A 14,000-nucleotide genomic window follows, 5' to 3' on the forward strand; every position below is an offset into this window, starting at 1 on the left:
TCAGGGCTTCTAGTATTGTCTGAAGGGAAAATTCAGACCAATCTTTTCTTGAAGAGACTGAGGAGGTGGGCATGGGATGCAATGAAGGCCAAGCAAAGAGGCCTGTATTCTAGGCTTTTCTCTGAAGGACATTGGGGGCGTTCACTGAGTCCACAGGAGGTAGCTGAGAAGCTTGGCTGTGCCTTTTAGGATTGTGGGGACAGGCTGAGTCCAGCACCTGCCAAGGCCCTGGGGTGAAGCCTTGAAGGGTCCATCCTGAGAGTCAGAAGGAAAACCAGGAACCCCAGCTCAGCTATGAATCTTCTCAATCCCTGGGGCAGGACTGAGGTCCTCCAGGATTGACAGGGCCCACAGGTACCTGGGAGAAAAAAAGTATAATCTATCCCAAAGGACAATTACAGTATTCTAGACTTCAGAATGTTCTTACAAACCATTTTTCAAATACAAAGTTCAACACATAATCAAAAAGGACCAGGCACATGAGGACACAAAAGTAGATGAAAATTACAAGCAGAAATAGCAATCCATTGCAGTGTATTATCCATGGGGGCTCAAAAGATTGGAATTCAAAACCATATACTTTAAAATAAGTATGTTTACTAGGCCTAAGGAGATAAAAGAATGAGAATCTCAGCAGAAATCAGAAGCCATGAAAACGTGTCAAATGGAAATTCTGAAATTGAAAAATGCAGTCATAAAATTAAGTACAATAGAGGATGAGGTTAAATTTAATTAGACACAGCCATTAAAAAAAATCCTAGGAAAGTGGAAGATAAATCAGAAAATATCAAGAATGAAACACAAAGAAGCAGAAGAGAAGAGTGGAAATTCCAGAAAACGGTTTAGAACCTATATTCCAGTAAAATAGTTTAGAGACCTGAAGGATATGCTGAGAAGGGTTTTTGGAATTCTGGGGAAAGGAGAGAGAGTCTGTGGGCAAGAGAAAAGATCTGGTGAGAAATGGGAGAGAATTCTCCAACACTGATGAAAGCACTAAGAAACAGGTTTAAGTTGGCAATTTCTTATAAACATACACTTTCCATATGACCCAGCAGCCCCCATCCTGGGCGTTTACTGAAGAGAAATGAAAACAGCATCCATATAAACACCTGTATGCAAATGTGTATCCTACCTTTATTCATAATCACCTAAAACTGGAAATAAATGAATTGTCCTTCAGTTGGTGACTGGACTGTATTTGTTATTAATTGCTGTGTAAAAATTACCCTCCAGAACTTAGAGGCTGTTGTTTTGTAGTTTCTGTGGGTCAGGAATCTGGGTGTGGCTGAGCTGAGTGCCTTTGGTTCAGGGTCCCTCGCGAGGAAGCGATCAGCTATCCGTCAAAACTGTAGTCATCTTGAGGCTGGTTGGAAACATGGTCTGATTTCAACATCACTCACAGGAGCATCTCCACAAGGGAGGCCTCACAACAGGGCGGCTGGCTTCCCCCAGAGCAAGCTGTCCATGGGAAAGCGAGGAAGAGCACCCAGGATGGAAGCCACGCCCACTGCACGGCTGCTCTTGGAGGGGACAGCCAGCACTCCGGCCACATCCGGCTTGTTGGATTCAGGCCATATGTCCAGTCGAATCGTGGGAAGGGGTTACATGAGGTGTGAGTGCCTCCAGGTGGGCCCGTCAGGAGCATTTCACAGGCTGACCAGTGTATGGATCAACTCTGCAATAAAAAAGGATGAGCCATTATTACACACGACAAAATGGATGCAACACAAATGCATTGCACTGAGTGAAAAAAGAATCAAAAGACTCTAAGTATGATTGCATTTATATGACATTTGGGAAAAGGCAAACTACAGGGACAGTAAGAGATGAGTGGTTACCAGAGGCTGGGTGCAGTGGCCAGGGCTGGGCTGTGTAACAAAATGTCACAGGCCGGGTGGCCTGTAAAGAGCAGTGACGTGTTGGCCACACTTCTGGAGGCTGGAGTCCAAGGTCAGGGTGCCGGCACCGATGACAGCCCTCTTGCAGGTTGCAGATTGCCAGCTTCCTGCTTGCCCTCACGTGGTGGAAGGAAGGAGCTAGCTCTCTGGGGTTCCTGTTATAAGGGCACTAATCCCATTCATGGAGGCTCCACCCACATGACCTAATCACCTCCCAAGGGCTCCACCTCCTAACACCACCACACTGGGGGGTAGGGCTTCAACATATGAGTTTTAGGGGGACACAAACATTCAGACCATAGCAGACCACAGAGGGGCATGTGGTGGTTGACAAACAGGAATGAGTGTGTTCCTATAAATTTATAGGCAAGTACATAGAATAAAGGTGAATCTTTCTTTCTGTAAATGTCACTTTTGTTTAAAAAAAAAGCCTGAGTAGGATAAATGCAAAGAAAAATACTCCTGGGCATATCATAGTGAGACACTGGTAACCAAGCATGAATCTTAAAAGCAGCCAGAGGTTAAAAAGGAAAAAAAAGACAAATTACCTTTAAAGAAGCAGTGGAAGTCCAAAGACAATGAAATAACATATTTAACATGCTCAAATAAAGTAACTGCCTATCTAGAATTTTACAAACAGTAAAATACTTCTGTAAGAATGAAGGGGAGTTAAGGATATCTTATAAAAACAAAACAAAACAAAAACTGAAAGAATTAAACATGGGCAGACCCAGAATGCTCAGGTAAAAGAAGGAAAAATGAACAATAAAAAACTAAGTAAAGTTAGGAGGGGGTAAAAATAATATTTAGTATTATACAACGATAAATCACATTAACAGGTTATAATTTCAAAGGTAACCACTGAAAGAACAGTAGAGAGGTGTATAATTTCCAAACTAATAGAGTAAAATAGAATAATAAAAAGTCAACCTAAAAGATAACAAAAAGGGTAAAATAGGAATATCTGCAAGGTACAACAAATAGAAAAGTCTCAGATGGTAGACAAAAAAGCATACATGAAAATAATTAAACTCAATTGAATTCCATTAAACTTTAAAAGACTCTTATTTAGTGTAAGTTCACATTAAAAATCAATTAGTACAATATTTTAAAGCTTAAAGTTTCTGAAAACATGTAATACATGAGGATGCTGAAAATTTAAATGTGAAGGGATAGAAAAGGAAAAGATATAGCATGCACATATTAAAAACAACAACAGTTCTGTTTGGAAGTTAAAAATTACATTGCTGAGTAATCAATAGATTCAAGAAAGATAAGAACCTAAGTTACTGAAATATAAAAAAAGCAACAAAGTCAATGTTAATTCTTTGAAAAAAATCTTTGAAGCATTAATAAAATTGAGAATTCTCTTTCAAGGGTGGTAGAGAAATAAAGTGTACACAAATAGCCAATTCTGGGATGAAAAAGGGGACCCACCACAGATCTTCCAGAAATTTAAAAAAATGATAATGATTATATTATAAACAGCTTTATGCCAAAGTAAATTTGTGAATTTAGATGAATACTTTTCTCAAAAAAATTACAACTAACCCAAAATAGAGAAAAGAAATAGGAGAGCTAAATAGTAATGTAAATGTTAAATTATTGAGTTTGTAAATGAATACTTTCCTACAAGGAAAACTCTAGGCCCAAATGATATTTCTGGTAAGGTCTCTCAAAATTCTAAGGATGAAATAGTTCCACTGTTATACAAACTCTTCCAGAGAATAAGAATGAAGAAGGAGAAGAAAAAAAATTAAAACAGAAACCTCTCCCAGCTTGCATAAATAGCCACTTAATTTATGACAGAATTGGCATTGGAGGAAGAATAATCAATTGCTGTCCATGTGAGGAACAAAAATGAAACTTGACCCCTACCTTATGCTATACACACACAATCCCTGGTAGATTTTAGATCTAAACGCCAAATGTAAAATAAACTTTATAGAAGAAAATATAGAATAATAATTTTTTAACCTCAGAGATGGGAAAAGAGAGGACTTCTTAAACAAATTAAACAGGATACAAAAAAGTGCTAACTGTAAAGGAAAAAGAAAAAAAAAAAATATATATATATATACACACACACATATATATATATATATATATATATATATGTAATGGGATAAAATATTTTCAACACATTTAACCAACAAAGGGCCATATTCAGAGTTTACTTAAAAACAAACAAAAACTACTGAACAGAAAAACAGGACAAATGAAAAGGCATGTCAACATTTTTAATGAAGTCCAAATTTATTCGTAATTCGAGAAATGAACATTAAAACCACCACGTGAGGGGCTTCCCTGTGGCGCAGTGGTTGGGAATCTGCCTGCTAATGCAGGGCACACGGGTTCGAGCCCTGGTCTGGGAAGATCCCACATGCCGCGGAGCAACTGGACCCGTGAGCCACAACTACTGAGCCTGCGCGTCTGGAGCCTGTGCTCCGCAACAAGAGAGGCCGTGACAGTGAGAGGCCCGCGCACCGCGATGAAGAGTGGCCCCCGCTTGCCGCAACTAGAGAAAGCCCTCGCACAGAAACAAAGACCCAACACAGCCAAAAATAAATAAGTAAATTAATTAATTTAAAAAAAAAAAACCACCACGTGATCCTACTGCAGATCCTATAGAATTTCAGAACTGACTGACCAGGATGAGGAGCTTTGTGAAAGGATCACCAGGCGTGTTAGGGCAGGGATTTCATTCGGAGGAGAAAGAGCCAATACTGATTTGAGAGAGAACGTTAGGAGCTTCTGGGTAATGGACAATGTTCTATTTCTTGACTTGTGTGGTAGTTAAGTTCCTCACTTAAAATAAAAAAATGGGAGAGAAAGAGGGAGGGAAGGTATTTCAGAATGGCTGTTAGGTAGCCAGGATGGTGGTACTCCATGGCCGTCGAGAGATTCTGGCTTCACCGTCCTATCTCTGGCTTCCCTTCAGGTCCAAGTAAGGTCGGGGGATGTAGTTTTTCATCTGAGCACAAGGATGTTCATTGCTGACCCAAGGATGTTCATTGCTGACCTGCCCAGCAGGAGGGGGCGAATGGGTCTTGGGGAAAATCTACCCAGGCGATTCTCATCACAAGTCACGCTTTACTTGGAAGGAGTCATGGGGTGGGTCGTTGATTAGGGCAGGGCTCGTTCAAGCTTAGCATCAAGGACCCCAGGGTAATGCGGGAGTGTTCTGTTGGCACACAGGAAAAGGACTGTTTTCATCACACACACACAGAGAAAAAGCCCCAAAGTGTTTCTGAATGCTACCCCTCCCCCCATATTAAGCAGGGATTCCATGTAAGATTGTTTGGAAGTATTTGGCTCGTAAGACAGAGGCTTTTTGGTAAGATGGGAGGAAATGACACTGGGAAGATACAGAAGGATTTTTATACCTGCGGTAAAGATTTCTAGGGAAAGGAACTGCAGTTACCAAGAACAGACAGACGTACCGGTTCCCAGGTTCCCAGAACATGGGTCTTTCCTTAGTTTTCTCTGCAGGCACTCAGTAACAGCATTTACTGATTGGAACAATGTTGCATATTTCATAAGAACCAGTAAGTCCTATGCCGGGGCCAGAGTCAGAAAACCTCTCCTGGTCGGTATGATAAAAACTGATCAGATGTTATATATGTAGAGCACATGATATATACATGGTCAGTATAACTCAAATCGGTTAGTCGTATTGGTTCACAATTCACAGGGTATAGTCAATATGCTTACTGAATAAAGGCACAAGATGGGAATAAAATGTTTAAAATAACTCGAAGTTTTCATTGAATCAGAAATAGTGTTATTTTCAAGGAAACGATTTCTCTGGAATGCCAGTATCTGCACGCTACCTCTGCTTCCCAGAAATAATTATCTGTTTGTTCATTTGCTGAAATATAGTTATGTGTGGGTAATTATAGCTATCACTTACTTTAATTGCCATCCTTTTACTGATGCGAACACAGACTTAGATCTTTTTTTGTATATTTAATTATTCCCTGGAATTGTGGTTATTTATCATTAGATTAGAGAACAGTTTTTAGTGCTAGAACATTGTAGTTATATCAAACAAAATATTGTGAATCTAAAGATGTTAAGTGGGGAAATAAAGATATGACAAATTCTATCTAGGCCATTTTATGTTCAGTATGATTTTCTTTCTTGCTGCTTGATGACTACGCATTTTATCGCTGGGCATCAGAAAAAATGACAATTAAAGAATACAGTCATTACATTTGATTTTACACTTACCATTCTCTGAAGATTGTCTTTCTTTATTTGTGCTGTGTTTATCCTCGGTGCATTGTAAGGATAATCTATGGTGATAAAGTACTGGGTGAGACCATTTACAAGACCAGAAGCTCTGCATTCTTCGCATAGACTACAAGGCCACGTTGAACCTAGTGCGATGGTAGCACCAAACCACATGGACTCTGGGAACTTTGGAGAATGGCTTTTTTCACTCATACTCAAGAAAGATCCAGGCCCCTAGCGAAGGAGTCTTTGGTTAGAACCCATGAAATGTATTCAAATATAGGTTTTACAACCTCATCTTGTTTATAGGAACTGTATAGATTCTTTGGAATTCATACTGCTTTCTGATTCAGAGCCAAACTGCCAGAGGAAGCAAGCCTTCACTTGACAATCTAGAATATGGTGCAATTATCTATTTTGAGCAGCAGAAGGTAGGTTTGTCAAGAAAGCAAGCTCCTCAGGCATTCAGAAAGCCCTGCTCCACTCCTCCTTTTCATTAAAGATAGTTTGAAGTCATATTGAATAATTTCTAATTTGGACTTCATTTAATTCAGTTTCCTCCACTGTAGTTGAGAAGTCGGGTTGAAAATGGCGGATGGAACTGCTGACTCTGCCATTTCCTAGCAGTGTTGCATTGTTCCTCTCTGCCTGGGTTCAGACCCAGGGCTGATGCATACTAACTCCATGACCCTGAGAAAATGACTTAACCTCTCCAATTCTCAGTTTTCTCAGCTTAAAAATGGGGACAATCAAAGGACGGTCCCCCTGCCCTGTGGGATTGTTATGAGGATTTAGTATCAATACAATGATGCTAGCTAAAATTAGTGCTCAATAAATACTACCTATGCACAGATATCATAAAAGACTTGGATATTTTAGAGCTAGAAGATCCCTGAGGATTTATCCAATAAAAACAAGAATTATGTACATGACATAGATGAGGTATAAGGCAGTGAATTAACTCCTCCAAGACCACACAGACTATAATACTAGAATCAATGCATTATGACTTGTTTACACATAGACCCAAATACCCACGTGTGTATAGTCAAACACGCAGGTCATTTTGATGGTCTACACTGGTGTTCAGACATTACGATTCAGAGCCTCTGGCATGAATGGAAGTCGTGGTATGAGGGTAGAGTTCAAGGGAAGGGAAGCACACTGTTGCTGCTGCAGAAAGAGTACATGGAAGGAGGGGTGTAGAACTGTGTTTGCTGGGAATTATTGCCCCAGAGTCTGGTCTGGGAGAGGGCTGTGCCCTGAGAAAACTAGAGCAGGTTTATAAGTATGCGTGAGCAATCGTCCTGTGATGGAGACCCCACTTCCAATGGAAGTCAGCAAATAAGGGGCTTCAGATGAACCTTGAATGTGCCCCCAGCACCAATCAGGGGGTCTTCAACCCCATGGGACAGCACAGTGGGATTCTCTACCCCAAGGTTTTGGGATTCTTCTGATGCCTTTGTGTAACAATGGCCCTTAGCTACATGAGGGACACATGTTCAAGAATTTACAGGTGAAATAATATAATTTCTGTAATTTTTTTAAAAGATAATGAGAAGTAGATGAAACAAGATTGAAATACTGAAAATCCTGAAGCTTGGTGATGGGTCCATGGAGTTTCACTCTATATTCTCTTTGCTTTTATATGTACATGAAATTTCTGTAATAAAGAGTCTTGAGATATTTGTTGTCTTGATAGATAAGATGGGTTAATTATTGTAGTTTTATGTGCACTTCTTTGAATACTTAATGAAAATAAACTTGTTTATTATTTAGTGGTCATTTATAGTCTCTCTAATTTTCTGTACAGAGTCTTTGCCCATATTTTAAAATATGAGAGTAGGTCCTTTATTTTGACTTGTAGGATGTTTTAAGAATAGTAGAGCCTTTTATTTGGTGTATTTAAATGTTCTATGTTGTTCTTTTTTAATTTGCATTTTACTTTTTTGATATTTTTAAAGTATATTTATTTTTAAGGTTCGAATAGAAGTATTGATACATTTTCTTTTCCTTCATGGCGTGTGTCTTTGGTGTCATTTTTAGATCATTTGCCTTTAAAAAGTACCCCTTCTAATATGGCAACAAAATAAAAGGTTTTGTTGGCCAAAAAAAGAAACCCTGCCTTTTCTAATCTCCTTTGCACCTTCAGTGCTTCCAGCTATTCCTTTGCTCCTCTGGATTTACACTCCCATGCCATATTTGCCATAACCGGGCTTTCTCACCTCCCTGCTATGACCTTCAGGGTCAGTGCCACCCCAGAGTCCTCTTCCCCTGTAGCCCCCTCACCTCCTGCATCACCAGGAGGAAATGACATTCCCAAACTTTCTCCAGTGCCCCTTTCTTCTCTGTCACTCTCTCTCTGTCACCACCCAGCCTTCCATCCCCATCCCTGACACTGACTCTATCTGTCCTGACCCTTCTTTAGTCGACAGGTAAGAGATGCCTTTGCACTCACCACTTAGGTACCCTGGTGCCACAGCCCTTCTCAGAAATCTACAGTGCTACCCATTGCCTTCAAATATCGCCAGATTCTGTGAAGTGTTAGGTGACGCCTTTAATTTCTGGACTACACCCTCCAGGTCCCCTACTTCGGCCATCTTACAGGCCACCCCCAGGATGTGGAGACATCTCGTGTTCCATGTTACGATGCTTCAGCTCTTCCATTCCCTTGGCCAGGCTGACCTTCCTCAACCTTGCTCACCTTTCAAAAGCCTCCCCATCCTGGAAGGTCCACAGCCTTTGGCATCTCCACCATCACTCTTCCTCTAATCCCTCAACCAGAGTGAATCCCTGCTTTCTCCAGATCCATCTCAACGCCACCTGTGCCCTGTGGAACCCTTAAGTCATTCTGTTGTGTATTCTGCTTAAGAGGCATTACCGTGAAGATTTGAGCTCCTCGGAGGCAGACCTTTTCTTGAGTCTTGGCGCATTTCCCAGTGCCTTATTCAGAGGGTGACCTAGATATTTCCTAACTTTATTTAGTTGACACTGTGTAAAGCAGTTCATGCTAATGCTTTGGCTCTGAGTTTGGATCCTCACTAAGCTCAGTTTCTGTTCTGATTCAGCGAGCAATCTTCTAATTGATCATTTAGTTTCTAAAAATGGATCACAGCCCTCTTCTCCTTCCCCAGGTTCCTAGTCTCTGTAAGACGTCCAGTGAACTGGATTCTCTAGCAGCAGATATTTGTCTTGCTTGTCAATGGGCCCTTCATCCCCCTCTCATATGAATCCCAAACTCTTATCTTTGCCCTGCTACCTGGACATACATTTTATTGTGACTATCTGCTTATCTAGTTGCCTGGAACGCCAACCTGTGTGTGATCTTGGATTTCCACCCACCCTTCCTCTGTATTGATTCCAATCACTCTAACACTCACTGCTTGATTGGAACCTTCCCCACACCTGCTACCCGGGTCTCGATACAGTATTCCCCTGGGCAACTTTAGACATTGCTATTGCTTTTGACCAAGACCCAGTCCCCCCATGACCACCCATCCGTATATCTATCACTTCCCAGATACTGGCCCTCTCCTGCCCAGTCTCAATGAACTAACCCTTCCATGCCAAGGTATTTGTATATATATCAAGAAGATCAACTGGGAAGACTTCTTATGTGTTAACAGGATGTTGTGGACCTCTCTGCAGAACTAACTCTCTAACTGGAAAAATATGAGTGATTTTCTAATGATGTTTAAATCAGGAATCATGTACATGTTTAATCAGTTGTACCATACTGGTTAATTATGATTTCAGATGAGAGGAGCAATCACTTCAGAATCTAAAGTTGTCTAGGTTGAACTTTCATTGGATAGTTACTTTTTAATCCATTCATTTTTATCAGTAAGTCACCCGATTGATCCCTCTCTCACAGTGCTTCTCAGCCAGGGATGATTTTGCCTCCCAGGGGATATTTGGCAATGTCTGGGGACAGTTTTGGTTGCCACAGCTAAGGAGGTGTTGCTGATGAACACGGTGCAGTGCACAGGACAGACCCCAACAGAGAATTACACAGCCCAGAACGTCAGCCAGGCTGACGATGCAAAACCCTGCTTGGGTCACGAGAGATAATTACTATAACCTTTTGGAGCCTCGAAGGCACTTCTGTATCATGGGAGATATCAGTTGCCTCAGACCCGCCACTGAGCCTATAGAGTTGGTTATGTATTGGTCTGTTGTGATCGGGCAGCTACCCCGACCTTTTCCTCATGGAATTTCACCCAATCTCCTCCTTCCCTTTGGGTGTAGAATGGACGATAGTCAATAGAATTCATCTGACACGTAGACTTGATGGTGTCTTATCTGTCTTCCATCTCAGCCACCCTGCTACCCCACAAATGGGAAACAAACTGAACCGCAGGGACCCATTTACCCTCCGTTGCCCACAGGCTTCTCTTTCCCCCATCAGTGTTTCATCGGACTATTTTCAGCCTCTAGAAACGTTTTCCTTCTCCCCTCCAGTACTTCTTTGCCCACGTTTGTGCTATTATGGCGTATTTCTTCATTATCATTTCATCTTTTTTTGCCAGTACATTTCCTCTTTGATTAGATGGAACTCCAGCAATACCTGGTATTACCATGTTGCCTTGGGCAATTTATTTTTCAGTGAGTGTTTACTGACCTTCATTTCAATCCATGAAATGTCACCATTTTAGTTTGTTCAATAAGTACACGACTTACTTTATTTGGGGAAAGAACACACAACTTAACGGCTATTTTGTGTTGACCTCCATAGGTTTACCTGAAGACGATGGATTCTCCAGGTTGTCTGGGAGTGGGACCTCCTCCTTTCAGAGACATAGAGAGAGTCACACCACTCAGGTAATGATCCCTCAATGCTTACCTTTGCTATGATAACTGAAGTTAAATGCCTACAAGAGATTCATGAAGGTGTGACCAAGAGTATTTGTTCTTATTGGACTAGGGAACACAGTTATTTTCAACTGTGTTGGAAGTTTCTTCACCTCAACATTCTCTTTCCCTTTGTATCAGCTGACTGCTCTCTATTTTCTGCTGGTTTCAAAAAAAGAAGAACATCCAAAACAAATAAAAATTAATAGATGGTTTCATATGAACTGTTATGACAATTTATGTAGTGGCATTTTAAAATCACTGTCAGGTGAAGGGTATATTGCATCTGCTGAATGGTATTAGTATTTCCTGCATTTGACCTCAGCTGAAATAGGAAGGCTGTAAGTGAGGACAACATGGAAATAAAATGCTTGAAGCCCCTGTGGTTTCATGGCCATTATTTCTCAGTTACCACCTCAAATTCCATGTAATCCAAATTCATGTATAAACTATCATATGATCAGAACACTGCAAAATCAAAATGAGATTGCAGTTCACAAAACTGTTTTGATGTGCTTCAGTAATTTCACGTGTATGCATAATGTGTTTGGCCTCAAAAATTTTGCCAAAATAAAGAGGATTATCACTTTAAAATAAACTCTAGTGTTTGTAGAAAGAATAAAGGATTTATATCAATAGTTCAGTGTCCTTTTTATGTTGAACTTTAAAATATTGTTTTCAATAAGTATCTTCAAAAAATATGACTTTGCTTTGAAGGTGGTACACAACCAACAATGTATCAAAGATTTTATTATCAATATATTAAAGATTATTGCTTTAGCAGCAAGATTATTTTTTATGAAATTACAGCACAACTTTTGCTTTGTCAAATATCTACATTAAAATCGTTTAAAAACTCAGTCAAGTATTCAGATGTTTTCATGAAACCAACTATCCAGCCAAGGATCTGTTTTCATCTGAACATTTGACATTATATAGGCATGGTTATATTATCAGCTGAGATTTTCTAAATAACACTGATGAGCTAGTGGGAAAAATCAATAATTTAATCTTAAAAATAAATCTTACAGTAGACAATATGCTGAAATCACTTACGCTGATATATAGGCATTGAAATAGAAAAAAAATGCTGATTGCTTGAAATAATAGATTGTCCTAATCTCCCGTCTGTTCCTTAGAGATGCATTTACTTTACCTTGTAAGCATTACAGCTGCTTTATCTATGATAATTCACAGGGGAACCTGTTTGTAAAGAACATTGGCTTGATTTTTATTATAGGGTTGGCTCCTATACGTTAGAGCACAGTGATAGATACATCCTTCTCAGGGCTCCCACTACAATGTGGTTCATAGAGAAAAGGGTTAATTTTGAGAGAAGGTGCATAAAATAGGCATCTCTGCAACTTTCCCTCTGATCTTTCATGGATTTGGCTAAGATGCAAAGAGAGATGGGAAAGATCACCGGGAGTAATTTTCCATTCCCAGTTTTCAATGAGGGCTTGTTTTCAAATGCAAAAAATCTCCAGTTATCTCACAGTGCATTTTTTCAAGGAAATGGAAAACCAGGCTCATTTTCTTCCATGCCTGGTGTGGGCATTCTCCTGGCAGGACACATGTGTCAGTGTTGGGGACCTATAACAGTTATGTGGAACTATGCCTTGAATGGCCACACATCTCTCAGCATAAATGCTTCTTGTATGACATTTATAGAGGAAATATGGACACATGCAGGCATATTGCATTCTAGATTTTCTAGTAATGCTATTAAATAAGAATTCTATAAAATCAACCCTGAACTGATTGGGCATGTAGCAATAAAATTAAATGTTGACTAAAAATTGAATTCCTATTTGAGGATGTCTATATTTTAATTAGCATCATCAGTGATTTTAATGAAATCCCTTTAAGGAAGATAAAATGTCTGGGTGTTACTGTAGATAAAGAAAACAAGAAATAGATTTAGTAATTTGCCAGAGGTCATAGGGAAAATGCAGTGTCCACAGTTTGAATGAATGTCAAGATCCTATGTCTTGTTTCTGAGAGTGAGCTTACCATGACATTAAAAGCAATGGAGGAGTCATCCAACTTTTACATAAAATTTAAAGAAGTTTTGGTCAAGGTGAAAATCTTAAGTAGCTGTAGTGGACATTTGTGGTTTGTGTTTTTAGCTGCTGGCCACATATTTAAGTTTCTGGCCTACCATCATGATAATATAAGGAGAGAGATTTCACCTTCCTCCCTTCCTTTGACAGCTGGATAAATGCATGTGAGATGGGCTCTGTCTATCCACCATGGGTTATGGGTTGAGAGACATACGATGGAAGGGACGAGGATAGATGTCGCCATGGGGGTGTCATCTGGCCACAGTGGCTCCCTCCGGTGGCCAAAGATGTTAGCCTGTGTCTGTGACCGCCGGTCACCGCGTTCACCTTGGGTGCAGCCCACGTGCCAAACCTGTCCTTAACTTCACGTCCAATTATTTTGCTTTCCAATAAATCTTCTACCTGTTAGAGTTAGTTTCTGTTGCTTGCAAAGAAGAATTTTGACTGACACACTAATTTGATTTTATTATTATCTATAAAATTTACTTTATAGCAAAGGGGTTTTTTTAAATTTTATTTTTTATTCTCTATTTTTTTTAATTGAAGTATAGTCGATTTACAATGTTATGCTAATTTCTGCTGTACAGCAAAGTGACTCAGCTATACATATATATACATTCCTTTTTTATATTCTTTTCCATTATGGTTTATCACAGGATATTGAATATAGTTTCCTGTGCTATACAGTAGGACCTTGTTGTTTATTCATTCTAAATGTAATAGTTTGCATCTACTAACCCCAAACTCCCAGTCCATCCCTCTCCCTCCTCTCCTCCCCATTGGCCACGACAAGTCTGTTTTCTATGTCTGTGAGTCTGTTTCTGTTTTGTAGATAGGTTCATTTGTGCCATAGTTTAGATTCCACATATAAGTGATATCATATGGTATTGTCTTTCCCTTTCTGACTTATTTCACTTAGTATGATCATCTCTAGTTGCATCCATGCTGCTGC

The 14,000-nt window shown here is 39.9% G+C and overlaps 1 protein-coding gene across 1 annotated transcript in view; it reads left to right on the plus strand.

Annotated features, from left to right (window-relative positions):
* The window catches only part of MYO16 (myosin XVI), a 505,456-nt gene that overhangs the window by 473,099 nt on the left and 18,357 nt on the right, over window positions 1-14,000 (plus strand). The window contains exon 34 of the mRNA XM_082366214.1: window positions 10,870-10,955. Within this exon, the coding sequence (XP_082222340.1) occupies window positions 10,870-10,955 (86 nt within the window). The remainder of the gene's footprint in view (window positions 1-10,869; window positions 10,956-14,000) is intronic.

Source organism: Balaenoptera borealis (genome assembly GCF_965194805.1).
Source record: "Balaenoptera borealis genome assembly, chromosome: 18".
Taxonomy (NCBI): domain Eukaryota; kingdom Metazoa; phylum Chordata; class Mammalia; order Artiodactyla; family Balaenopteridae; genus Balaenoptera; species Balaenoptera borealis.